Below are 26,472 nucleotides of genomic sequence, written 5' to 3' on the forward strand. Positions count from 1 at the left end.
TAAACACTCAGCACTTAAGAAATACCCAAAGAATCACACTGCTCCCATGGCATAGCTATTTCAAATTCCCCTCCGAGCTCTTCCCTTTCAGCCAACTCGCATGCTACGTTTCAGCAGCTGAAAATTAAAGGGTCACAATATTGAGCCTTCAGGTATCAAGTTCACAATGGAAATAGCAGCTGACACAGAAAGGGCACTGCTGAGCACGGCAGTAATAATTCTGTTGCCTCGGAGCTGGAAGCAACTCCCTTACACAAAGTTTGTTATTTAACTCAGCGAGAAATGAAAGAAAACGCCACAGCCATGGATTTATTCCTTACACAGCCTCTTTCAAGTTATACTCCAAAACTGGAGCAACGCTAGCAGTGCGTGGCTGCAGCAGCCTCTGTACTCCAAATAATTCCCTTGTCAAGCGTCCCTCAACGCAGTGTCAGTGACAGCCTAAATAAGGGCTGGTCGTCCTTCATGCCCATTAAACTCTTCTGCTGGAGCCTAACCTCCAGAAACCTTCACTATGAGGACAGGCTGAGAGTTGGGGTTGTTCAGCCTGGAGAAGAGAAGGCTCCAGGAAGACCTTAGAGCGACCTTCCAGCAATGAAAAGGGCTCCAGGAAAGGTGTGGAGGGGCTTTTTAGCAAGGGGAGGTAGTGATAGGATGTGGGGGAATGGCTTTCAGTTGGAGGTGGGAAGATTTAGATTAGACATTAGAAGAAATTCTTCATGATGAGGGTGGTGAGGCACTGGCACAGGTTATCTGGGAAAGTCATGGCTGCTCCACCCCTGGAGGTGTTCAAGACCTGGTTGGGTGGGGCTTTGAGCAGCCTGATCCAGTGTGAGGTGTCCTTGCTCAGCTGTAACTGGATGGGCTTTAAGGTCCCTTCCAACCCAAACCATTCCATGATTCTATCATTCACAACTGCCAAACCCAGACAGATGCCTGGGATCCAATCGCAAGCAATGACAAATCCGGGACATCTGACAGCACCAACCTCCTGGAGAAGAGCAGAAACACGGAAAGTTTCCACAGGGCCATGGGAAGCCAGCCAGATCCGCCTGCTTCCCATTTGCCTCTCCTCACATCATCCAGGAAAAGCCATCTTGCCACCCCTGGGGACTCCCCACCTGGCCCCGCTCTGTGGTGACAGCCCAGGCTGCTGCTGTCTCCCAAACAGATGCATTGAATCTCTTCAGAGCCTCCCACGTCTTATCTCGCTGGCAGTTCCCAAACCTCCATCGTCAAGTCCAGCTAAAACCACTTTAAGCTCTTTTAGGCCACTATTCCCCAAAGCATTTTGCTTGGTGAGGGAATCACAGAATCACCAGGTTGGAAAGGACCCATTGGATCATCGAGTCCAACCGTTCCTAACACTCCCTAAACCATGTCCCTCAGCACTTCATCCACCCGTTCCTTTAACACCTCCAGGGAAGGCAACTCGACCACCTCCCTGGGCAGCCTCTGCCAGTGCCCGATGACTCTTACTGTGAAGAATTTTTTTCTGATATCCAACCTGAACCTCCCCTGGTGGAGCTTCAGGCCATTCCCCCTTGTCCTGTCCCCTGTCACTTGGGAGAAGAGCCCAGCTCCCTCCTCTCCACAAAAAGGAGGCAGAAGGACAGCCCCATAACAAGGTCTCCCTCCTCACCATCCTGCTGGGGTGGGTATGGATAGCACATCCCGCACCCCACTCCGGTGCTGCTGTAAACAGGACCTGGCACGGGAATGGATGTACAGTTCACAAAGATCTCTTGCTTGAAGCAAATTTGCCTCTCAACACATGGCCAAACTCTCACGCAATAAATTAACTATTTGGCAGCCACCGACCCAGTGCTGGAGCCAAACCAATTAGGGTTTAATGTGATCCCAATTTCCTATTTCTGAGACGGGGGTTGGGGAAGAGGGGAGAGAAGCGGGGAGAGGAAGGAGGGGGAACGATGTAAATCCCCTCCTGGTTTATAATCCTTGCCAATCATCCCAGATAAACCTGTCACCCACAGCCCTAAATCTGTATTTGCACTTGCGTGCTCCGAGGGACGCTGTGGGAAAAGGCGCATTGGACGCAGCCAGCCTGACTCCTGACATATGTTTTCCATACTTGGGAAATTCAATCATTTAAAAAATATTTACCAAGCTTTGTCTTTAATTAGAAAAACATGACAACGGATAAGGCGAGTTATTGTTTCTAAGCTAGAAATGTCAGAGATGCTGATGATGTCAGAAGATAAACCCCATCATGGACCCACATACACGAATGTTTCAAAGGGTTTTTTTTTAATCTCTCCTCAAAGTTCAGCACTTTACGGTCACAATTCATCACTGGCTTCTCGGGCCTCACCAAATCTAATCCGGGAGGAGGGAAGGCTCCTGCCACAGATCTTCTAGATAGGGTGTTTTAATGCAAAAGAGCTTGCACAGCAGGAGGAGGAAGATGGGAGCCCTTTGACTTCTTTGTTTGAACATCCTGACTACAGTACCTCCCCTCCAGATGCAATTACCTACCACCACCTAAGATAAGCAAACTAATCTCATCTACACCTGGAAATGCCCCAGGCTAAAATATCCCCCCCTTTAAAAAGATGTTGAATTAAGTTTCTGCTTACCCAGGACCCAGGGAAATGTTTGCTCCCAAGAATACAGCCACGAAATATCGCATCCCACAATGCTCATGTAAGAAAAGAAAGCTGACCGTGCTCCAAGCAGACAACCAGGAGGACCAAACAGATGTAGCCCACACTCCAGCCCCAATTCCATCTGCATTTGGTCAAGCCCCTCCAGCCAGATGCAAGGAGACTCCGCAGGCAGGATGCACAACAATTGAGAAGAATAAAGCAAATATTTGTTGGCTTACACACAAAAGACAGTCGGGATGTAGTGAGTTATTAGGCTAAGCTTGTGTGCTCACCACTGCTGATAAGGCGCCTCTCTGGATCAGCTCTCCAGCTCTATCTGCCACCAGCCCAGTCCCACCAGTGCCAGCAACTGCTCGACCCTCGCCAGACCAACCTACTGCCACCTACACCAACCACACCCAGCCTCCCTGCTCTCTTTCCTTCAGCAGTTTTATATCTTCTTTTCCTCCTCCTCTTGCTTCCTGTCTGAAAGGGCGTGATAAAATGCAGACAAAAGCCGTGCGGAGCGTCCCAGGTGATATCTTTGGAGGAACGTGCTGCCACAGCAACTAGGTGCGCTATTAGGAAGTGACAGACCAACTCCCAAGAGATCACAAGGATGAAAAAAATATGGATTTATTGAGTTCAGGGAGAAGCTAGTATTGATGCTAGCAAACTGATGTGTCTATCGTGTCTCCTAGAGAAAGGCAGCAGTAATTCTGCATGTGTTCACAAAGTATTTGCCCAATTATTTTAAGGCATCCATAGGAAAAAAATGGCTCAAACTACCCTTTCCATTCAAAACCACACCTGTAATGTGAGAATTCCATAATAGTGCAAAAAGCTTCACCTATAGACACGAAATCAAGACTTCAGCACACCATTTATCTTCTGAAAATACCCCTGCAGCCCAAGGATGAGGATCGTTATCAACTACTATCTTAAATACCAACATAAATCTACGCTGGAGAAAATCCCTGCCTGAAGAGTCTGATGCTTTGAATTATACTAAGACTACAAGGCACATCTTTGAGGAAAATGTGCAGATTTCGACCTCAAAGTCCAATCACCAGATAAGTTACTGCCTGTAGAAGCTAGCACTTTTCTCTTTAGAAGAACATGAAATGGAGTGAAGAATGTTTCAGCTGAGCCCTAAGGTCAGGGTTGAAGAATCTGGACTGCACAAACACAGCCAAAACAATGTCCAGTGGCACCTTCATAGCTGAATCAAACATGGGTGTGCACTCAGGTGGGATGCCAAGGACGGATGGGAAGGTGAGAGGGACACAGGAAAAGCTTTCTGCCCCAGCCACTGGCTGGACAAGCACCTTTAGGAAGTTGGCTTTCAGGCTGGAAGAGCTGCAAGGAAAATTCCTGCCTGGGTGGAAGCCCTCCTTATGGGACTTTCTACATCAGAGTGGAAGAGATGGATTCACTTCTCACCGCTATGAATTTTACAGCCACCTCCTCCTCCTCCAGTCAAGCAGTTTACCTCTGATTCCTGCCAGCAAAAGGGAAACCTGAGCAGTCCTTCTCCCCACTCCAGTGCCTGATGGCAGCGTCTCAAGGTAGCTGCAAAGTCTTGGTAGCTCAGCCCATGGAAACCATACTCAGCTCACTAGTCCAGTCCTGCTTTTAAGAGTTAACTACATGAGCCCTACCTGAAGCACAAGCTCTTTGCTGTCCTCCAAGAAGCTGCAAAAAAAAGCTCGCTCTTTTCTCTGACTGCTCTAAAAAGTCAGTGTATTTCACTCTCCTGAACACTGGTGCACGGGAAGACTAACACCTTAAACCATTTACTTTACAGCATATGAAAATCAAGTCGAAGTCCCTGAAAGGTTCCTCCCATGGGAAACATCAAAGTAAGAAAGGCATGTTCATGAGACCCAGCATGTGCCTTAAATTCATATAGAACATCCCAGAGTTCCAAAGCAGTCCCAAATTTCTCCTTTCTTTCTGGATCATTGTGTTCACAGTGAACCACTTCTCTGTAATACACACCCAAAGAAATCAAGCAACCTCCTGGCATCGCCAGTAACTGCATTTTTAATACAGCATAAATCACCGAGCTGATAATCAAGGCAATGCATATCATTTGTGCTTATAAAAATTATGAGTCTACAGTTGATTATTCCCCTTCTCACCAGTGAGAATTGATTATTCACCAATGGATGCGGAGCCACGTGCATATTAAAGCTTTGTAAGAAACGATGCTTTCGCTGCCACTGAGCCCCTCAAAGCACCCCAGGTGCTTGTCACCCTCCTTTGATAAGGGCTATGGCCCTGATGTACCTGATGGAATAAGTTCGGTGCAGTCACTTCCTGACCCCGGTCCTGTCCGCAGGACCCAGATGAGCAGCCCTACTCTCAGAAACGGCTTAATAATGCAAAGCTGAGTAGCTACAGGCACATTTATGCACATCCCAGTCCCAATCCAGGAAAACATTCAAACAACTTGCCCAAGATTGCAGAAAGTGCCACAGCTGAGATGGGAGCTGGTTTCATATATCTACCCAAAAGCTATGGCTTCTCCTTTAGCTCCAATTATTTCTGAGCAGGATTTCAAAGGCCTGTCTCTCCTCCCAGCGCACAGTCTAAGGCAAACAGGGAATTTGACCAGTCTCTGCATAAATTGTTGAGCTGCACCATGAGCAGACACACTGAGTGGGATTTGTTTCATCTAATTCCTTGTTGCCAAAGCCTGAGCCAGCTATCCCAGACTGCCCTTGCAGTCAATGAAAAAGCCCAGGCACCTCCAGTGCCTAATTTATCTCATCCGGAGAGAGGTGTCCAAGACTGCTGGGATGAATCACTCTCAGAAGCGCCTGTTCCTCTACTGTGACTGTAAAGGGAGCTTGGAGAGAGGAGTTCAGGCACAGAGGGCTGATTTCTGGACAGTGAGGTTAAAGCAGATATCTCATTCCAGCTTCACAGGGTCTTTTCCCCAAAGCTGACAAAAGAAAGAGTCCCCCCAGCAGCCCATCAGTCAGGTACCAAGGCTCTGCACACCCACGTTGATGTTAACACAACTTGCTTGCTGCTGTGCCCTCCTCCAGCCATAGTTTCCACATTAGCATCGGCATCTATCTTTACACTGCTTCACTATGTGCAATCACACTACATTTTAAAATTCCCTCATGTCCTCAGCTTCGGGATGTGCTCCGAATCACTTTTTTCCATCCACTGGACTATGAGTTATCAAAAGAGTTGCCTTGGGACTGTGATCCAGCCTGTGTGTAAATGGCCCATCCAGGCGGTCAGCCTGGACATCCATTACCCACGGCTATCGTGGTTCCCTCAGCCTGGACATCCATTATCCACGGCCATTATGTCTCCCTCAGCCTGGACATCGACTACCCATGGCCATTGTGTCTCCCTCAGCCTGGACATCCATTACCCATGGCCATTGTGTCTCCCTCAGCCTGGACATCGACTACCCACGGCCACCGTGTCTCCCTCAGCCTGGACATCCATTACCCATGGCCATTGTGTCTCCCTCAGCCTGGACATCCATTACCCATGGCCATTGTGTCTCCCTCAGCCTGGACATCCATTACCCATGGCCATTGTGTCTCCCTCAGCCTGGACATCCATTACCCATGGCCATCGTGTCTCCCTCAGCATGGACATCCATTACCCACAGCCATCATGTTTCCCTCAGCCTGGACATCCATTACCCATGGCCATCGTGTTTCCCTCAGCCTGGAAATCAATTACCCACGGCCATTGTGGCTCCCTCAGCCTGGACATCCGTTACCCATGGACATCGTGGCTCTCTCAGCATGGATATCCATTATCCATGGCCATCACAGTGCCCTCAGGCACCATGCTCCTCAGCCCAACAGAGAAGCACTGATGAGAAAAATGACCAGGACGTTAACATGGCGAGAGGCACAGGCTAACAACCATCTACCCTGCTCCTGGGCAGCTGCAACGTTCTTCCCTGCTCTCCAGCTGACCTCATGGCTTTCAGAGAGAGCGCAACTCTTCCAGAAACAAATCTCCTGCTTTGAGAAATTAATGAAAACAAAGCTCCCAGTCAATCACCTTCCCAACCACCCTGTGGCAGAGGATGCTGCAACAGAGAGAATTCACGTACGGCACACTCGCTACCTATCTGGGCATATCTTTTGAGTTCGGATGCTGCTGATTCCACTGGCCTGCTCCCAGCTTGTGATGGAATGATGAGGGATGCAGGCAGCAGCTCTGCTGCTTCTCACCCACCCTGCACTGGGACATGAACCCCATCAAGCCTGGGGACCATGAATGAACCCAGTGGGTTCTGCTGACAGCAGCCTTCCAGTATTTAAAGGGGGCTACAGAAAAGCTGGGAGGGGACATGGATCTGTTGGAGCGAGTCCAGAGGAGACCACAAAGATGATCCAAGGGTTGGAGCACCTCCCATATGAGGACAGGCTGAGAAACTTGGGGTTGTTCAGCCTGGAGAAGGGAAGGCTCTGGGGAGACCTTAGAGCAGCTTCCAGTATTGGAAAGGGGCTCCAGGAAAGCTGGGGAGGGGCTTTTTATAAGGGTATGGAGTGATAGGATGAGGGGGAACGGCTTTAAATTGGAAAGGGGAAGATTTAGAATAGACATTAGGAACAAACTGTGCAGGTTCTGAAGAAAGCAGCCTTCCAGTACTGAATGGGGGCTATAGGAAAGCTGGGAAGGGATGTGGATTTGTTGGAGCAAGTCTGGAGGAGACCACAAAGATGATCCCAGGGCTGAAGAAACTCCCGTATGAGGACAGGCTGAGAGAGTTGGGGTTGTTCAGCCTGGAGAAGGCTGCGGGGAGACCTTAGAGGCTGAAAGGGGCTCCAGGAAAGCCGAGAAGGGGCTCTGGTGCAGGGATAGCTGGAGGGGAACGGGTTTAGGCTGAACGAGGCGAGATTTAGGTGAGATCTTAAGAAGAAATGTTTTGCTGTGAGGATGGCGAGACGCTGGCACGGGTTACCCGGGAGAGTTGTGGCTGCCCCATCCCTGGAGGTGTTCCAGGCCATGTTGGATGGGGCTTGGAGCAACTGGATCCAGTGGGAGGTGTCCCAACCCGGCGAGATGCAACGCCCCCCCCCCCCCTCCAGTCCCTTCGCTCCGGGGCGAGCGGCGCCAGACGGGTCCCCCCCTTCATCCCTTCATCTCCTCCCCCTTCACCGCACCCCGAGGGTTTCTCACCCTGGCAGCCGCTCGGGATCCCCACCATGGTCCTCGGAGCCTCCTCCCACCGCCCCAGCGCCGTGACGACAGCGGGGGAGAGGCCAGAGGGGACCGCCCCGAGGGGTGGGGATAGAGGCAGAGCTTTCTGTGCCCGTGTGGGTATGAGTTTTAGTTTAATTGGGGTTTATGGGCACCTAAAGCATCTCATTGTCCCACCCAGCCTTGAAGCCTCCATCGTAACACTTGGGTTACGATACTGGAGGACCGGGTGCTGGGATGCGGACAATGTCCGCATCCCAGCACCCGGTCCTCCAGTATCGTAACAAAAGTATTGGATAACTTAGAATCATGGAATGGTTTTGCTTGCAAGGGACCTCAAAGCCCATCCAGATCTACCCCCCTGCCATGGGCAGGGACACCTCCCACTGGATCCGGTTGCTCCAAGCCCCATCCAACCTGGCCTGGAACACCTCCACAATTTCTCTGGGCAACCCATGCCAGGGTCTCCCTACCCTCATAGTCAAGAGTTTCTTCCTAATGTCTAATCTAAATCTCTCCCCTTACATTTTAAAGCCATTCCTCCTTGTCCTATCACTCCATGCCCTCATAAAAAATCCCTCCTCACTTTCTTGGAGCCCCTTTCAGTCCTGGAAGCTGCTCTAAGGTCTCCCCAGAGCCTGAGAATCATAAAATCATAGAATCACCAGGTTGGAAAGGATCCACTGGATCATTGAGCCCAACCATTCCTAACAGTCCCTTAAACCATGTCCCTAAGCACTTCATCAACCCATTCCTTAAACACATCCAGGGAAGGTGACTCGACCACCTCCCTGGGCAGCCTTCTCTTCTCCAGGCTGAACAACCCCAACTGTCTCAGCCTATCCTCATAAGGGAGGTTCTCCAGCCTTCAGACCGTCTCTATGGCCTCTTCTGGATTCACTCCAGCAAGTCTGTGTCCCTTCCCAGCCTTCCTGTAGCCCTGTTGTAGAACTGGAAGGCTGCTGTGGGCGGAACCCACCCAGAGCGGCCCCACTGGGTTCATTCGTGATCCCCAGGCTGGATGGGGTTCATGTCCCAGCGCAGGGTGGGTGAGAAGCGGCAGAGCTGCTGCCTGCATCCCTCATCGCAAGCTGGGAGCAGGCCAGTGGGATAGGCAGCATCCAGACCCAGAACGTATTCTGACAGGCATCGAGTGGGTTGTGTGTGAATTCCCTCACTCTAAGAGATCCATGTCCTTCCTGTACTGAGGGTTCCAGAACCAGATGCAGTTCTTCAGGTGTTCCCTAGGGAAACTGCAAGTAGGCCAGCTGGGTCAGGGATTTCCCCAAAGGCTTGAAAATAGCTGTGAGAGGGAGATAATTTGTCTGCAAATTCAGGGTTTCTGTTCCCAGCAATAAAAGATGTATGTGATCCTGGAAGCAGGACCAGGACCCAATCTCCCACCCTAGGTAGATGTCCTCACCACCAGTTTATAAGTCATGCTGGTACCAGTGATCCCCTGCTGTCTCTTGGTTCAGCCTTGGCAGAGCTCAAGTGAAGGAGAGCTCTTGGTATAGAGCAGGAGATCCAAGCTGGCAGCCCTGGGGCACTATCCATCCCCTCAAGTCACTGCCTGTGTAATCAAGGCAGTGAGAGCTGCGAGTCCTGCTTAGCTCTTGGTGAAAAAGGGCACACAGGTCTCGGCTGCTGTTTCCCAGTAGGACCATGCTCCCAACAAACTGAGTGTGAACTTCACCTGTTCTAGGCTGGTGGTTGCTGATCACCAGGCTGTTGAAAGCCCAGCTGAGCTGTGGCACACCACAGCTTGCCAGTGGTTAGCTCTAGGTGCTCAGGGACCCGCGGGCTCTTTTGGAGTTTGCTGGCCAGGAACAGACATCTCTTGCACCCAGATGTTCCATGATGGAACAGATCCAAATCTGTGCTAAAAGGACAGGAGAATCCGTCTTGTCCCATTGTCCTCATTTTATCTTTGTGGCTTTGCCTCCTCCCCTTATGAGGCATCAGTGCTTCCCTGGACCAGCCCATCCACCACATCCTGCATCCTTTGTGCAGCTCTTATCTCCTGCCACACTGGCTGCAGCTTGGCTCTGGCCTGTGTTAAACACCGCTTCATTTCAGTGTCATCTAGAGCCTTGCTATGGCCAAAGCGACACTGGTGAAGCAGAAAGAGCTGTTGCGTGGTGTGCTGATAAGGGCTTCTTTTTAATTTAGCTGGTCTCCAAAGCCTGTTAAAACACAGGCTGGGCTCCATCCTTGGAGCAGCACTCAAAGGCTTCACCAATATGATGGGAGCAGGTCCTCAAGCTGCCTGGTTGTGTTCCCCAGCTCCAACCTGGCTTCTCCCCAAGGCTCACTCACAGTGGAGCCATCCATGTGCCTGAGACCAGAGAAGGAGATGGGAACTGCTGTGCTAGTGTCGTGGGGCTTTTGCTGCCCTATTCCATGTCCCATCAATCCTGGGCACCACCGCCTTGGGGGGACATGCCTTGGTGCGAATGCCACTGCTCGGGATGGGGAGGAGGTGAGGAGGGATGGGACCATAAAGCAGGATGCTGAGATGTACTACGGAAAGCTTTGAAGGAGCAGTTAATGTATTTTCATCTTCCTTTCCTTTCAACAGCTTTGGTCTTGGCCAACATGTAATGTTGCACATTACATGCATTGCTGCTTTGTTGCTAAAGATGAAACATGCTGCAGAGGGAAACTCCAAAGAGGAGAGGATTGTGCTAAATAATGCTCATAATACTCACAGAGTACCAGGACAGGGTTATGTACAGGGCCTGATCTGACAGACCTCAATCCCGATGAAAGACACAGGAGGTCAGGACAGCAGCTTTGGAGAAATTTCCACAGTTATCTGTGGCTTCCATACAGAAACAAGCTCATGTTTTAAATGTGGCCATCCTGCCACTCCTCCAGCATCACCCACAGGGATGGAGAGGTGTGAGCAGGGAACAGGCTCTCTGTCCTCTTTCTCAGGAGATCTGAGACAAGTGGTGCCAGAGTTGTGGGCAAGACCTTGGGCGTGGGCTTGGTCCTGTAGAGAGGGTGAGCTCTGTTGGGGTGGAGCTGAGAAGGGACAATCTGCAAGCAAGAGGACTGCACTGCTCTGGGGCACACGCTGCTCTAGCCTGCATTGTGGAAGTGCCCCTTCCCTGCCGCCAGCCCTCCAGATTTCGAGACATACAGTAAGCTGAGCATGACTTCTCCTAAGCAACAAGTGACAGAATGGGAGGAAATGGCTTCAAGGTGTGTCAGGGCGGGTTCAGATTAGACATCAGGAAAAATTGTTTCCCTGAAAGGGTTCTCAGGCACTGGAACGGCTGTCCAGGGCAGTGGTTGATTCTCCATCCCTGGAGGTGTTTAAAACATGGGTAGACAGGGTGCTCAGGGATCTGGTTGAACAGTGGACAGGTGTGGTTGGTCTCAATGATCTCAAAGGTCTTTTCCAGCCAAGTGATTCTATGATTCTATGATTCTATGATTCTATGATTCTCTAGAGCTGGAATATGCATTGGGAAACACCAACAGCCATCAAACAAAGGGGTCAGTTGCAATTTTTCCTCTGTTGGTACATCGCTACACAGAGCAGGGTTTATTTGCTTGGAGAGAAAAAAACCCCAGCCTTTATGAGCATAGATTTATGTTCTATGTCCAACCGAGCAACACCTGTTCACTTCACTGCTGTTTCAACATGTCCTTGAAAGAGGCTTGTGTATTAGAGAAGGAGCTCTGCAGGCACACGGACTTTATTTGGAACCCTTTTTGTCATTTAAAGGTGATGTATTTGGGACAAGAAAAAGAAGACTTTTCAGCCCAGAGCAATATGTGAGCACACACATCCTAGAGAGGCATGTATGTACGTCTGAATATTTATGCATGTATCACACCTGACTGAGCATCCACAGGTCTGCAAAGCATTTTTGGGACTATAAATAAAAGGTACTGTATACATTATGTATATATGACCAATAACCCTCCTCCTCCCTAAAAATTCCATACATCTACTCCACAAGTCAAGAAATGCCCCCATCACCTTTAACACGTTTAATTGTATATCAGACGAACAGTTAAGCCACGGCCTGTGTTTTTCCATGATGTACATCTCCATTTGGAGCATGGGGGAGCAGTGCCTGCTGTGTGAGCAGGTACTTGGCGTCTGTTCTGCTTATTTGCTGGCATCCTGCACCATGGCTTGTGCCCTGCTGAGTGAGCTGTGTCCTGAAGATGGTTTTTTTCATTTCTATTTGCTGTCCTGCCGCATTCTTTATTCACTCTTTATCAGGGAGTGCAGTGACAGGATGAGGGGTAGCAGTTTTAAGCTGAAAGATGAAATTTGGAAGAAATACTTTGCTGTGAGGAGTGGGAAGGCCCTGGAATGGGTTGCCCAGAGCAGTGGTGGCTGCCCCGTCCCTGGAGGTGTTCCAGGCCAGGTTGGATGAGGCTTGGAGCAACTGGATCCAGTGGGAGGTGTCCCTGCCCATGGCAGGGGGTGGAACCGGGTGGGCTTTGAAGTCCTTTCCAACCCAAACCATTCTATGATTCTATGATTCTATGATTCTCATCCACATGCAAGCACCAATGTAAAGCACCCTTCTGGCTTTGACCTTCTGTCACTCATTGGGCTCCTTCCAGCTTCTGCTCCAGCTTCTCCAAAGGTCCTACTGAAGGAAACCTCCTTCATTGCATGGCATTAGGTCCCTCTCTGAGTAAAGCCTGTCTACCACCACAACAAGCGTGGCTGCAAGTGGGAAGCTCAGTCTCCAGGAGTGGGACTTCACAGCCTTACTTCTGTTCTTCCAAAGTCTGGATCTCTGTGAGTCCTCATCCCAAGGGAGGCCCTGTACAGCAGGGTACAGACTGAAGCGGATCACCAAAAGGTCTGAGACACTTAGCTATCCTTCCTAGACTCTATCCGTGCAGCTGGTGAGGTAGCAGTCAAAAGTTGTTCTCCTCTCTGCAGTGCTGTGTTAAAAGAAGGGAGCAGGATGGGTTCCAGGTGGGGTGAGGTCTCAGCTGGTGACCATGGCCTTGAGCTGGAACCAGCCCTCTTTGGCAAAGATGTATGCCCACCCTTCCTCTCCACAGCTCAGCTCCTTCAGCCCTGACTTGCCTCTTCTTCACCCCTTTGCTGTCCCCTCCCGAGTCCCACACCTGCTCCATCCTCACATTCCCTCTGCTGGGGAAGCAAAACTGACAGCAAGGATTAATGAATCTGATCAAAGAACAGCGAACACAAGAGCAAGAGGGAATGTTACTTGGAAATCTCTCATCTCTCAGGCATGTGTGGCTCTAAAAATGCTGAAAAAAGAGGAATTACTGGCATAAAAATGAGTAGGAAATGAGATAAAGGGTTTGCCTCATGGGGCAGGTCATGGCCAAGTAACCTGCCTGCTTCCTTCACTGGGAACTGGTTTTCAAAACAAGGCAAAATGGAAAGTTTAGTGCAAGCAGCATTAACATGGGCGAGAACTGAATGAAAGGAGAGCAGGACAGATGGTGCCGGAAGGGGAGGTCTAGAACTTGGTGGAGTTTCCCAAGGTCAGTCCTGGTGTCTGGTCTGTTTCTCCTGGCACAATGCAAGTGCATGAAGGAAGCATTACCCAGAGAGGCAAGTGTGTCTGGTGGGAAAAGGATGGGATCTCACCAAGCAAGAACTTGCTGGAGGAGAGGAGGATTGGGATGAGACCTGTTCACCAGGTGGGAGGCAGAGTGCACAGCAGCTTTTGAGCCCAAACAGGCAATAATTCTGTTATAAAATCTGGGGACATAGTTTATCGCACAAGCCCCTTTCTTCAAACATGAGTGTTTGAACCTGAGAGTGTCCAGCCCAACTTGAAAACTGTAATCCTCTCCCCGAAACCATCTCAGATCTTCCTTGCTTGTATATTCAAGCCTGCTGCAGCCATAAAGGTGGTGATACTGTCTTGAATATCATATTTGTTTTCCAAAGGCCATCTGGCTGCATTTCTTTATTGCTTGAGAAAGCAGTGACACTGGCAGTGCTGCATTATCCACAATGCCCTGGTTTGGGAGACTAAATAACCAGAGGGGTGGAAAAGAGATATGTGAGCATCCAGTAGTCAGGGCTGTGTATAAGGGATGTGCATCACTTTGTGAGATCCCTCAGCTCTTCACTGAGATGAAGAAACTCACTGCTGAGGATCTCAGGAGACGGCAAGAAGGTCCTCTCCCATGTCATCTGCTCCTCCGGGTCACTGACTGCCTGGACACCCACACTTCTGCAGCTCAGGCCTTCAGCTCAGGATCAGGATCAGGCCAAGGTGTTGCAAAACCAACAAGTCAAAGGCAAGTAGTCAGACCCTGCCCTGGCTCTGATGTACGGCAAGAACTGAGGACAGCCCTTCCCCTGCACTGGTTTGGACTTGTCAGAGGATGATGCTTCCCAGGTTGCCTTGTTTTTGGCTTCTGCCATGCTCTGGGGTCAGGGACACCGCCCAGCCTCAGGGAAATTGGAAGCACCGTAGCATCCTTGCTATTCAGGGACCTGCAGCCCCAAAAAGGCTCAAACTTTTACCTCTTCAGTTTTAAATCACCTTCTCTTCTCCCTTCAGAGCAGTGCTCAGCTAAGCCTGTGCCTAACCGCGCAGGCTGCCTGCCATCTGGCATAAGCAGGACCAAGTAGAGTTAAATAAATGTTGAACACACACTAATACCATGTGACAAGTAGCAAAAGGCAATGACTTCAAGCTCGAAGAGTCTGGTTATGTAAACAGCATCCTGAAATTAATATTTACCTTTTAAAGCAAACAGATATTTGGGGTGTTTCGTAGTCTTTCTGCCTAGCAGATGCCAAGAACAACAGCTTGGTACTGCAGGGAATTGGCTCGACAGCTCAGGGGACAGTAAACTAACCACCAGTCTCCAGACTGTGGGGTCAGAACCCGTCCCTCTCTTTTCAAGCAGATAAATTCACACAAGCACCAGATTAATCTTTGCTCAGGGGCTGTGACCTCTAATGAGGAGCAGGAGCCTCCTTGACGTCGCAGCCGGGGAGCGGGGATTTGAGTGACAGATGGGCTGGAGAATGAAGGGTTTGGAGATGCTCAGAGCAGATCCTTGTCCTGAGGGGCTCTGGAGAGGCAGAAGGACTGTCCCGTGCTGGGAAATACTGCTTCGGTGGCAGCATCGCCTCGAGCCTGGCTGCTGTGCTTCGTTTTGAGCTGGATCTGCACCTGTGGGGTAAATCCCATAATTTTTCTAAGAGGTGATCGTTTTGCAAATCGCAACCAAAGGCCCCATCAAAGCACTGCCAGGCTCGGCGAGGGGGCACACTCCACACCCTCTGAGTGCCTCTGCTTTCTGCTGCTCCTCCACGCAGAGCTCTCATGGCCATTGCCATCCTCCTGTGCGCACCCAGCCCTCTTCTGGGCTCTGCTACGGTGTTTTTATCATTTATTATAATTTTCCAGCAATGGGACATGTGTGCCTGATGCAAGCATCACGCAAAAGCCAGCTCCTGCCCTGGGGGTGTTCAGGATCTCAGTAAATAGGGGGTGGGTGGATGCAGGGATAGGAGCTGATTTCAGTTTCAATAGGATCTTTTTTTTGCAAGAAACAGAAGGAGCTTTAGGTGCATCTTGCAACTGACCGCTTCTGCCATCACCCCGTCCTTGACTTTGTTTCATCCCTCTGCTCCTAATGCATCTTCTCGGCACTGTGCTTTCATCTCACAGCTGCAGATGGCTCTTCCTGGTTGGCTATGGTGCTCATCCTCTCGTCCATCCCACATCTGGCTGTGGTGCATTTGTCCCACCCAGCAGCTCAGTGAGAGTTTCGTGCTGGTGTGGCTGAGTGGGGATCATGCTCACAGCCACCATGTGCCTGCCCACTGCTCAGCTGGCTCCTACCCTGGATTTTCAACTCCCTCCAGCAGATTCTTGGGGCATTTTTCAGTCTTCCTTGGAAGAGGAGAGAAGGGGCACAGGGAGCTGACAGGGCTGGGGATGCAGCAGGGCTCGCAGCAGAAGCGGGGTTCTCAAGTCTAGCTGTAAGCTTGTAGCTAGTGGTGTTCCCCAGGAGTCAGTGCTGGACCCAGACTTGTTCAGCATCTTCATCCATTACCTGAATGAATGGTTGGACTCGACGATCCAGTAGGTCCTTTCCAACCTGGTGATTCTATGATTCTATGACAGTGTACCCTCAACAAGTTTGCTGATAACACAAATCTGGGTGGAGCAGCTGATCCACTGGAAGGATGTTCTGCCATTCAGCGAGACCTGGACTGGCTCGAGAGCTGGGTGGAGAGGAACTTCGTGAAATTCAGCCAAGGCAAATGTGGAGTCCTGCACCTGGGGAGGAACAACCACCCTGTACCAGTACAGGTGAGGGGCTGACCTGCTGTAAAGCAGCTCTGCAGAGAAGGACCTGAGAGTCCTGGTGGACAACAAGCTGACCATGACCTAGAAATGTTCTCTCCTGACCAAGAAGGCTGATGGCATCATGGGGTGCATGGAGAAGAGTGTGGCCAGCAGGGCGAGGGAGGTTTTCCTGCCCGTCTACTCTGCCCTAGGGAGGCCCCATCTGGAGTCCTGTGGCCAGTTCTGTGCTCCTCAGCTCAAGAAATACAAGGAATGACTGGAGGGAGTCCAATGGAGGGGCAAGGAGATGATGAGTGGACTGAAGCATCTCTGTTATAAGGAGAGGCTGAGAGACCTGAGTCTGTTTAGCCTGGAAAAGAGAAGACTGAGAGGGGATCTCATCAGTATCTAAAGCGTGGGGGTCAGGAGGATGGGTTCAGACTCTTTTCAGCGGTGCCTAGTGACAGGACAAGGGGCAACGGGCACAAACTGGAGCATAGGAAGTTCTACCTGAACATGAGGAAAAACTTCTTTCCTGTGTGGGCAATGGAGCAATGGAACAGGCTGCCCAGGGAGGGTGGGGATTCTCCTTCTCTGGAGAGATTTAAACCCTTCTTTGGACACATCCCTGTGCAACCTGCTGGAAGTGACCCTGGGCTTTGGCTGGATGAGCTCCAGAGGGACCTTCCAACCCCAGCATTCTGGGATTCTGTGAACCCAGCCCTCCAGGATACACTGATCCAAGAGCATCGCGCCCTGCACGAGGGGATGTGGGGCTGCCACCTGCCTCTTGCCCGCCAAGCAGCTGTCACCTTGGGATGACAAACTGACACCCTCTTTCAGAGGCCGTTACCTGCCAGACACAGTAAAGTAAACCCATTAATGCTGGCAGTGCGTGGGTGGGAGCCGGGGCAAACCGGGGCCGGGAGGATGTGGGTAGGATCTATTACCCTGTAAAATAAAAACCAACAACGACGCTGTCACGGCTGCGAGTGGGGCCCCTCTGCGGGCAGTGGGGAGGTGATGGGGACTGATTAAACAGATGACAGCCCAAAAGTGTTGCCTGCAGAGCCAAGCTGAGTGCATCGAACCACACGAGCTCCAGGATGCGTAGGGCACCAGCGAAGGGCTGCACCCAGCCTGGGGCGCTCAGTGTTTCATAGAATCATAGAATCACCAGGTTGGAAACAACCTCTCGGATCATCGAGTCCAGTTTCCAGAGTGACTGTGTTGGGAGAAACAGTGTATTTGAGTAAGGATTTGTGCCGAATACCTCTTTCTTTTGAAACCTAAAGCTCTTTGTATTTAAAGTGCTTACAATATACGATGGAGCTTGCAGTTACAGTGATTTAAAATGTGATAGCGAGTGGTAAGAAATGCATCTGCGATGTCAAAGTCAAATGGGGAACCCCCAGCTCATTGTGAAGGACCAGGGCTGAGGCAATGTGAAGAACAAGCTTTGACAGCAATTGCCTCGTCAGGAAGTGCCGTTGGGCTATTTTCCGACTTCCCTTCCTTTAATTAGTTGAGTTTGCTGATGAGGTCAGCCAAAGTTAAGCTGGAGAACGTGGGGGAGTTTTCCTGTGGAGTGACAACTTCATTCTAAAGCTGAGAGGATACAACTGGGGCACGCGTAGGTCTGTAGGGATGGGGACAGGGATGTGACAGCCTGGTCCTGGGGATGCCGCCAGACCTGACACTTCCTGGGCCAGGTCCAACACCGCTACTGGTGTCCGAAATGTACTCACATCTCCTGTCTGTGCTGCAACTCAGCATCCCCTTGCTAATTCCAGCCAATTGGTTGTGATGTTTGGTGCATGGCAATTAAATGCCAATTTTTGATTGATACAAGTAAGACAAACCCTGAATCATAGAATCATAGAATCATAGAATCATAGAATAGTTTGGCTTGGAAGGGACTTTAAAGATCATCCAACCCCCCTGCCATGGGCAGGGACATCTTGCATTGGATCAGGCTGCCCAAGGCCCATCTAACCTGGCCTTGAACACCTCCAGGGATGGGGCAGCCACAGCTTCCCTGGGCAACTTGACCACTCGCATGCTGAAGAATTTCTTGGTAATGTCCAGTCTAAATCTGCCCCTCTCCAGTTTATACCTGTTCCCTGTCATCCTGTCACCACAAACCTTTATGAATAACCCTCTCCAGCTTTCCTGTAGCCCCTTCAGGTACTGGAAGGTCACTATAAGATCTTCTCAGAGCCTTCTCTTCTCCAGGCTGAACAACCCCAACTCTCTCAGCCTGTCCTCGTATGGGAGGCGCTCCAGCCCTTCGATTATCTTTGTAGCCTCCTCTGGACCTGTTCCAACAGTCCATCTCCTTCTTATGTTGAGGATTCCAGAACTGGACACTACACTCCAGATGAGGACTCACAAGAGAGGAATAGAGGGGCAGAATTACTTCCCTCGAACTGCTGGCCACACCTATTTTCATGCAGCCCAAATGAATATCTGCTATTAAAGTGAATGGGTTACTTGCATTTAATATGAAAGCCTAGAAACTGAAGCTCTGAATAAGCAAACTCAAACAATCTTCTCCAAGCTGGAAAAAAGGAGAAATTCAGGAGTTTTGAGGAAGAGCAATGCCCTCTGAGATCAGGCACATTTTCAGAGCTGGGAGCACGAGTCAACCTTTCTTTAGGAAAATAACTGCTGAGCTTAGTGAGGGGTGGTGGTTTAGAACAAGTTTTCCTGCCTGCTGACTTCGATCATGGACTTTAATTGTTCTGCTCTGCTCATTTCCAGCTTGACAAAGGATTTGGTCTGAGGATTTGTATGCCTGGGTGTTTCTAAGAAATACTAACATAATATATAAGAATAATCTGAAAGAATTATTTATATAAGAATATGTATATAAGTTATATATATAATATATAGGAAATATTTATATCAGAAATATATAATATAAGAAATATTTAATTATATGATATACCACAAGGTTAAGAGTGTTTTGTGGTCATGAAGATGCCACACAGAGGAGCTCAGAGGGGCATGTCAGCACGTGGATGCTCTGCCTGGTGCACGGCACGTGCCGTGGCTCCAGCTCCAGTTTTGGCCACCTTCCTACAGAGCTTGCTTTCCTAGAAAGCTCTTCCTGCTCCTGACTGGCTGGTCCTGAAGTGCCCACCACTCCCTGCCTCCCACACTGGAGATGCCATCAGCCTGAAGCCAATCAGGGAGAACATCCAGCAGTGCCAGGACTCCTTCCATCCCTGTGCTGGGGCTGCTGAGCCTGAAAGAAGATTCCCCCTTCTTCATAGGAATTTGATATCATAGATGTCTATGTAGGGCTGACCCTTTTTTTCAAATTAAGAATCTCTCTTTGTACATCTTTGACAATTCTTATTGGGAAAAGTAGATCGTCCTCCAGCTGTCTCTGTTGTTTTATGTCTACAGATGCAGGAAAGTCCTTCTTTACTGCAGGAAGATCCCCATAGAGCGGTTTACAGCAGTTTGGGCTGGGAGATTTATTTTTTTCTCTCTATAAAAGGAAATTTTTAAAGATGATGATTATTGACCTCTTGGATGGTCAGTAGCCAACGTGGCCATATACGTTAGACTTGAGATTGAAACCCAAATGTGCTTCAGTATGGGTTAGTTTTAGGCGTCCCATGAGGAGCAAGGAGTTGGGCTTGATGATCCTTATGGGTCCCTTCCAACTTGAGATGTTCTATCATTCTAAGACCTAATCCAGGAGTGCTAGGGAATTAAAACCAGGCAAAACACGTACTCCTTCTGTCTCAGCCGTCTCCTGCTCTGGTCTCACCAGCCTGAGGCTCCATGTCCTCGGCTGCCAGGCAATGCGGCACATGGTGGCTTCTGTGGGAGCAGAGGGGAGATTTCAGCTGGGCAATGCCCTGCCTTAATTTGGATGGAATTTCATTTTGGAAAAGATGAGGGACCAAAGACATGACATTTTTGTTCCAAACTCGGGCTTCGTTTTATTTGATCAGCCACAGAACTGGAGATCAGCAGAAGTGGAAATAATGAATTTCACTGTTACTGACTTTAAAAAAAAGGTCCATTAAATGGCAGATTCTGAAATGTTATGATTTCTCTGGGTGTTCAGCACAAAAAGCAGTCTAGAAGTGTCAGCATGCTAGCACCCCTCAGCCTTGTGAGCCTGGACACCTCCCAAGGCCTTGGTGGATCCCCAAATGGACCTCATTTGCTTTGGCTTCCTTAGAGAGGCACCCGGCTGCACATCACAGTTTTCACATGAGGGCATCCGCCTTGCTGGCATCTCCAAGCAGCATCTGGGACTTGGCCCAAAGTACCAGGAGGGCAAAGGGGTTTTTTTTTTGGCAGCTTTACTCATGGCTGGCCCACCTGCCCTGGTCATCAATGCGTTCCTTCCCTGGGATTGCTCCTCTCCCGGCCGGAGCTGGACCAGCCGGTGGCACAGGGTGCCCTGGGAGCAGCCAGCTCAAACGAGGAGCAGTGGGTAGCGCAAAGCCCATATCACCAATGATTTCCTGACAAACAGTGCGGCTCATTGTCTGTTCTCATTTATAAACTGCTCCACACCAGCCATCTGATATCCATTATTACAATTACAAACAACCCACAGTAACTCTCCAGCTGGTCAGCTCCATCCTAACAGCACTGCAGCCATTCAAGGATGCCATATGGTACCAGAGTTTCCAAAGCAGCATTGTCAATCAGCCTTATTAATTTCTGAGTTAATTTCTTTTCCTTTTAGGGATATATTTTTTCCCCCTTTTCTATATAAGACAGAGACACTTCTCTGGCCTTAATTTGGAATATGCAGCTTGACAGAATAATTGAAACATCTACAAGGCAGCTGGCAGGGAAAGGAAGAGCCTGAACTCCACGAGCAGCCCCCCGAGTAATGGTGCACATGCAAGACCTCCAAGTATCTCTTACCATATATACCACAGTGCGTGCCACGAGAATATTAAAAACCCATTAGATCCAGAGTGCCGGACATGGCTGGCTTTTTTTACTGCAGATGGAGGGTTGCTAATGGCCATTTCCTTCGATCTCTTAGTCTCCTTTGAGCTATATTTATTTTTTCCCTAACATTTTGGAGTCTCCAAGTAGTATTATTGGAGATGGTTGCAGATGCTGAGATGCTGCTGGCTCTTCCCATGCTTGTCCTGCAGAGACCGGGTGTCCAGGTGCATCCTCAGGTGCTGCCTGACTGGGTCTGTGCTGCTAGCGTTGGGTGGAACCTCCTTTTGGGGTGATTTATGGGGAAAGAACCACTTTTTTTGCTGGGCTGCTTCCTCATGGCACCGTTGTAGCCGGCTGCCTTGTGTATCTGTTATCGCATTGTCACGCCTAGCAGTGAGGGGAAGGGCTGTGCCAAGCCCCAGTGTGGGTGCTGGATCCAGCCGCTCCCAGCCCTGCAAACAAATCAGGTCGCAGTGACCGGGCATTGCATCTTCTGTGTTCACAGGGGTCAGCTGCAGGGTTCAGCGAGGCACACTTTTTGCTTTGCTTCTGCATCTTGAAGCAAAACCAGCCATCACCAAGAGGCAGTTTCTTTTCTCAGCTCAAGGGGGCTGGATTTTGTGGTTCTGGAATGCTCAGCTCCCACTGAAAGCCAGCACCTGAGCTCCAGCAAGAGCTCCTTTCCCCAAGGTTGGGATGGAGGTGATGGCAGGGAGTGGAGAAGGGGACTTTTCTGGATGAACCACAGGCAGCATTCCACCCTCAAAGTGTCCCTGTGAAAATGACTTGGCGTGCTTTCAGGGTCAGTCTCCAGGTTGACTGTGTGGTGTTTACATCTCAGAGCAAAAACTGCCTGTTGGGCTATGGGTGCCTCCAGCAGCGGCCCCGAAATTGCCAGGCTGGGGGTACCCGTGCCCAAAGGGCTGACAGAGCTGCTCGGTGCATTGTTTCTGTCCTGGCTGTAATACACGGCCAGAGAAATGGGATGCAGGCTGAGGAGAGAGAGGAATATGCAGGAGCTCTGTGCGATGTGACAGATCAGAGCGGCACATTTCAGGGGCTGTGTGTTATGCAGATCGTATGGGATTATGTAAAATCTCTTTGTTCATCCTCCCCGTCAAGGGCAAAGAGCTCCGTGGGGCTGGGACAGTTTGGAGGGGTGGATCTGCAGCCGCACAGATGGTGACACCAGGACTCCAGCCATCAGAGGAGGACTTCCCTTGCCTGCCTGTCCCACAGTCCCTGTGGGCAATTCACATATGTTTTTCAGCTCTTTGGAGGCAGATTCCAGGCTTGGGGTGCCCAGCAAGGATCCAGCACCAAGCTACAGCCTAACGGTTTTGCTCACCCAGCGCTGCGGCCAATGGCCACCTCTGCAGGGAAGCACTGGGAATGTGTCAGTCACCTCGAGGAGCATCTCTCCAATGATGGCTGTGTGCAACATTCAGCGCTGTGATGCTTATACCCATGAAATGTGCAGTTTATGGTGCTCCTTTCTACGTACGCTTGCTCCTCAGCATGGGCTGGGACTTCTTTCACACAATTATTCCTTGCCACCATAATTTCTGTCTTATCCAGTGGACACACTTTAAAGGGTACATTGAACTGGGTGGATCGTTTGATTTATTTATCATAACAAAAGACCATCTTTCATTTCTGTTTTGTACTTGTTTGGCTTCCAGCACTGAGCCCTGGTCCCCACTTGGGACTCTGTGGCTGTCATTTGGTGCCCAGCTCACACATCCCTGGGGACGCTGCAGGGCACGGATGCTCTCCCAGTGGGTAGGGGTGGCTTGTGCCCCCATGGATGAGTTCCTGTCCTGGGTTGAGTGCCATGTGTGACCTGATCTCATCCACTATAACTCATCGTGGCAGTGTTGTGATGTTGGGACAGCAGCCGGAAGCCCTCCCTGGCACCTGTGGCAACAGTTGGACTCAATGATATTAAGGGTCTTCCTCCAGCTTAAGTGATTCTGCGATCCTATGGGGTCTGCGTTTGTGGCACTGCTGAATCTGGCTTTCCCCTACCCCTCTGGCCATCTCCAGCGTGCAGATGGAGAAGGTTTCGCAGCCCTGTTTGGCATGGACACCCAGCTGAAGCTCACTTGGCTGCCACTTTGCTGCGGCTCTGAGTTTAGCACTGGTATTTTCCCTGCTTTGTGTTGCGTTCACACCAGGACTGTGCAGTGCCCTGTCCTTCCAGCCCCTGCTCTCCTTCTCGGCTGGGTGTCTGGGACTTTCCAGGAGGGCTGGGGTTGAGTGCAGTCCGCAGCAGTGGTGAGCAGGACCTGACCTTCTCCAGCACTGCCCCCCTGTGCAGCTCCCAGCCCCCCGCAATGCTCTTCCCCTCACAACATCTCCCTGCAAGGCACACAGACCTCGCTTTGCCCACTGGTTACACCCTTGTCTTGGAGTTTCTGGATTTCACACAATCACAAAATCATTAAAGGTTGGAAAAGACCTCTAAGCTCATCCAGTCTGATTGTCAGCCCAACCCCAACGTGCCTAATAAGCCATGTCCCCAAGTGCCACTTCTATATGTTTTATGAACCTCTCCAGGGGTGGAGACTCCACCACTGCCCTGGGCAGCTGGTTCCAGTGCGTCACCACTCTTTCAGTAAAGAATTTTTTTCTAATATCCAATCTAAACCTCCCCTGGCACAACTTGAGGCCATAATTTGTGACAATTTGATTGATTTTCCCATGTCTTTCCCTCAACGGCTCTCAGTGACCCACCCCTCACTGTCTGCAGAAGGCTGCTGGGTTACTCTGCATCTCTTTGGCCATGGCCATGGGGACGTCTGTGCTCCATGGAGCAGTGCCTGCGCCTCTCCCTCGTGCTCATCTGGCACAAATGAGTTTGTCGTTCAGGAGGCGATAGTGCCATGAGTCAGGCGTTTCGCAGAGCCTGGCGTTGTGCAGCTCTATTGTTTCCCCAGATTCTCAAGGACAGTTGTTCAAAGGAGACCTCGCGGTTGCAACACTGCAATCCTTATGGGTTGGGAATGCACTGGAGAGTCTCTGGGATCTCATGTGGGTCCTTCCAGCCCAGGCCAGATGTGATGCCCTTTGACTGTTCAGCAGCAGAAAGCTGCTGCCCTTGGGTTTGTTCTCCTTTTTCCCCAGCCCTGATGCAATTTTGCCACTATCCCATCGCCCCCTGAAGATCTACCAGTTGCTAAACCCATCCTCTTTAATCTCTGCCCAGTGCCGAGGCTCTGGGATCTGTGCCATCACTGCTGCTTTTGCTTGCGGGTTGTTGGTTTTTTTTTCTCCCCCATGATTTTTTTTTTTTTGTGGGATTTTGCTGTTTTTTCAGCATTCTTCAATTATGAATTCACATACCTCCCGGAGCTGACTCACTGGTGACACCATCTTCTCTGAATATCGGACGGGGAGCAGAGCCAACTTGACTTTCTGGTCTTATTCCTTCCTCTGCCTAAATGATTCCTCTTTCTCCTTCAATACTTCCTGATGAGTGTGCCATTGCCTCCTCAGAGACCACCTTGCCATGAGTGTGGTGCACATCTTCATGCAACATGTGTCCTTCACGCTCTGGGTGAGCCCTGGCATCACCTGCTGGTGTCTCTGCCAATGGTCCCAGCCCTCAGAGCACAAGCTGGGCAGGGAAAGCCTCCACATTAGCACCCTTCCTGACATCACAACTACAATTTATGCTAAGATTGATGGAGGAGACCATATTTCTCTTTTTTTTTCCAAACCCCTAGAGGATGTTGGGAGAAAAAAGTCCACTCTGCCAGCTGCTCTGCCCTGGGATGGCAGCCTGGCACCGCCTGCTCCAGAGATGGGGAATGAAGTGGGCAAACACTGCTGCAACACCCCTAGCCCTGTGGCACAATGTCAAAGTCAGCGTTTGCTCCAGAGCCTGGCTCATACCAGCTTTCCAAGAAACTTTGGAGGAGGATAAAACCTCCCCCCCAACCTTATTTTTTCATTTGCAGCTGGACAGAGGCCAGATTTTGCAGGAGGACATTTTTCCGTGAAAATGGAGTTGTTGTCTTCTGGCCAGCACCTGCTTGAATGGCTCCTGCCCGGCCACCACCATGGGATGGCAGAGCCAGGAGGTACCAGCTCGCTGCCCAGCAGGTTTGGGGCCAGCACCCCACCGAGCCCCCAGTGAGGAGGTGCCAGAGGGGATCTGCTGCCATTCCTGCAGGCTGCGATCATGACTTTGCTTTGAAAACTCTCCAGTGCTTTGTTCTCCCCCTGATACAATCCATTTGGAGCAAATGCAGTCTCAGAGCGTCTTGCCAAGCCCGCAAGCTTTGGGGAGGCTGCTGTGAAGCATTAGTGGCAGATAAGGCTTCCTTGGGGATGGCTGGCTGGCAAGGGAGGTGGCGGTGGCAGAGTCTTGCCTCTTGTCCCTAGCTTGGGGACACCGCCGACGGAGCAGAGGAGCCCGCGGGGACTCTGCCAGGCAGGGGATGCAACCTCGACCTTGGCTCCTTTGCAGGGAAGGGAAGGGAAGGGAAGGGAAGGGAAGGGAAGGGAAGGGAAGGGAAGGGAAGGGAAGGGAAGGGAAGGGAAGGGAAGGGAAGGGAAGGGAAGGGAAGGGAAGGGAAGGGAAGGGAAGGGAAGGGAAGGGAAGGGAAGGGAAGGGAAGAGAAGGGGAGAGGAGAGGAGAGGAGAGGAGAGGAGAGGAGAGGAGAGGAGAGGAGAGGAGAGGAGAGAAGAGAAGAGAAGAGAAGAGAAGAGAAGAGAAGAGAAGAGAAGAGAAGAGAAGAGAAGAGAAGAGAAGAGAAGAGAAGAGAAGAGAGGAGAAGGGAAGAGAAGAGAAGAGAAGGGAAGGGAAGAGAAGGGAAGAGAAGGGAAGAGAAGGGAAGAGAAGGGAAGAGAAGAGAAGAGAAGGGAAGAGAAGAGAAGAGAAGAGAAGAGAAGAGAAGAGAAGAGAAGAGAAGAGAAGGGAAGAGAAGAGAAGAGAAGAGAAGAGAAGAGAAGAGAAGAGAAGAGAAGAGAAGAGAAGAGAAGAGAAGAGAAGAGAAGAGAAGAGAAGAGAAGAGATGAGATTAGCCTGCAGGCAGGCGGTGTTTGTGGTGCAGGCAGGGATGCTTGCCCCTGCGAGGGTCTGGCTGGGTGATGAACACAGGGTACAGGCTGTCCCCAGCCCGATGGCTCCACAGGGGCCTGGGGCTCTCAGCGACGGCTGATGGGGAGGTGGGAGTGGGGCAGAGCACAGCAGGGAGGGTTAATGCCATTATAAGCTGGGGCAGGGGTTCTCCAACAGCCGAGGCCTCGCCGGCCAGATGGGGAGCCTCGTCTGCCACAAAGGAGGGTCCCCTGGCAGCAGCTGGTCCCAAGGAAGAGGTTAAGGAGACACGTGTCAGGGCAAAGCCCAAGGGTGGCAGACGCAGCCCTGGCCTTTGTTGGGGTCAGCTCCCATCTGACGGGGAGCAGGTGGGGTTGGAGCCACCCGGGACGACGGCCGGAGGGGCAGT

The 26,472-nt window shown here is 50.6% G+C and overlaps 1 protein-coding gene across 4 annotated transcripts in view; it reads right to left on the reverse strand.

Moving 5' to 3' along the window:
- The window catches only part of CBFA2T2 (CBFA2/RUNX1 partner transcriptional co-repressor 2), a 73,104-nt gene extending 65,265 nt beyond the window's left edge, over positions 1-7,839 (reverse strand). For 2 of the 4 annotated variants that reach the window (XM_054081571.1, XM_054081570.1), the window contains exon 1: positions 7,779-7,839. In XM_054081571.1, the coding sequence (XP_053937546.1) occupies positions 7,779-7,806 (28 nt within the window). In that variant the 5' untranslated portion in view covers positions 7,807-7,839. The remainder of the gene's footprint in view (positions 1-7,778) is intronic. The other 2 variants (XM_054081573.1, XM_054081574.1) reach the window with 2 other exon arrangements.
- Positions 7,840-26,472: the final 18,633 nt, after the last annotated feature.

The sequence above is a fragment of the Cuculus canorus genome, chromosome 16 (assembly GCF_017976375.1).
Source record: "Cuculus canorus isolate bCucCan1 chromosome 16, bCucCan1.pri, whole genome shotgun sequence".
Taxonomy (NCBI): domain Eukaryota; kingdom Metazoa; phylum Chordata; class Aves; order Cuculiformes; family Cuculidae; genus Cuculus; species Cuculus canorus.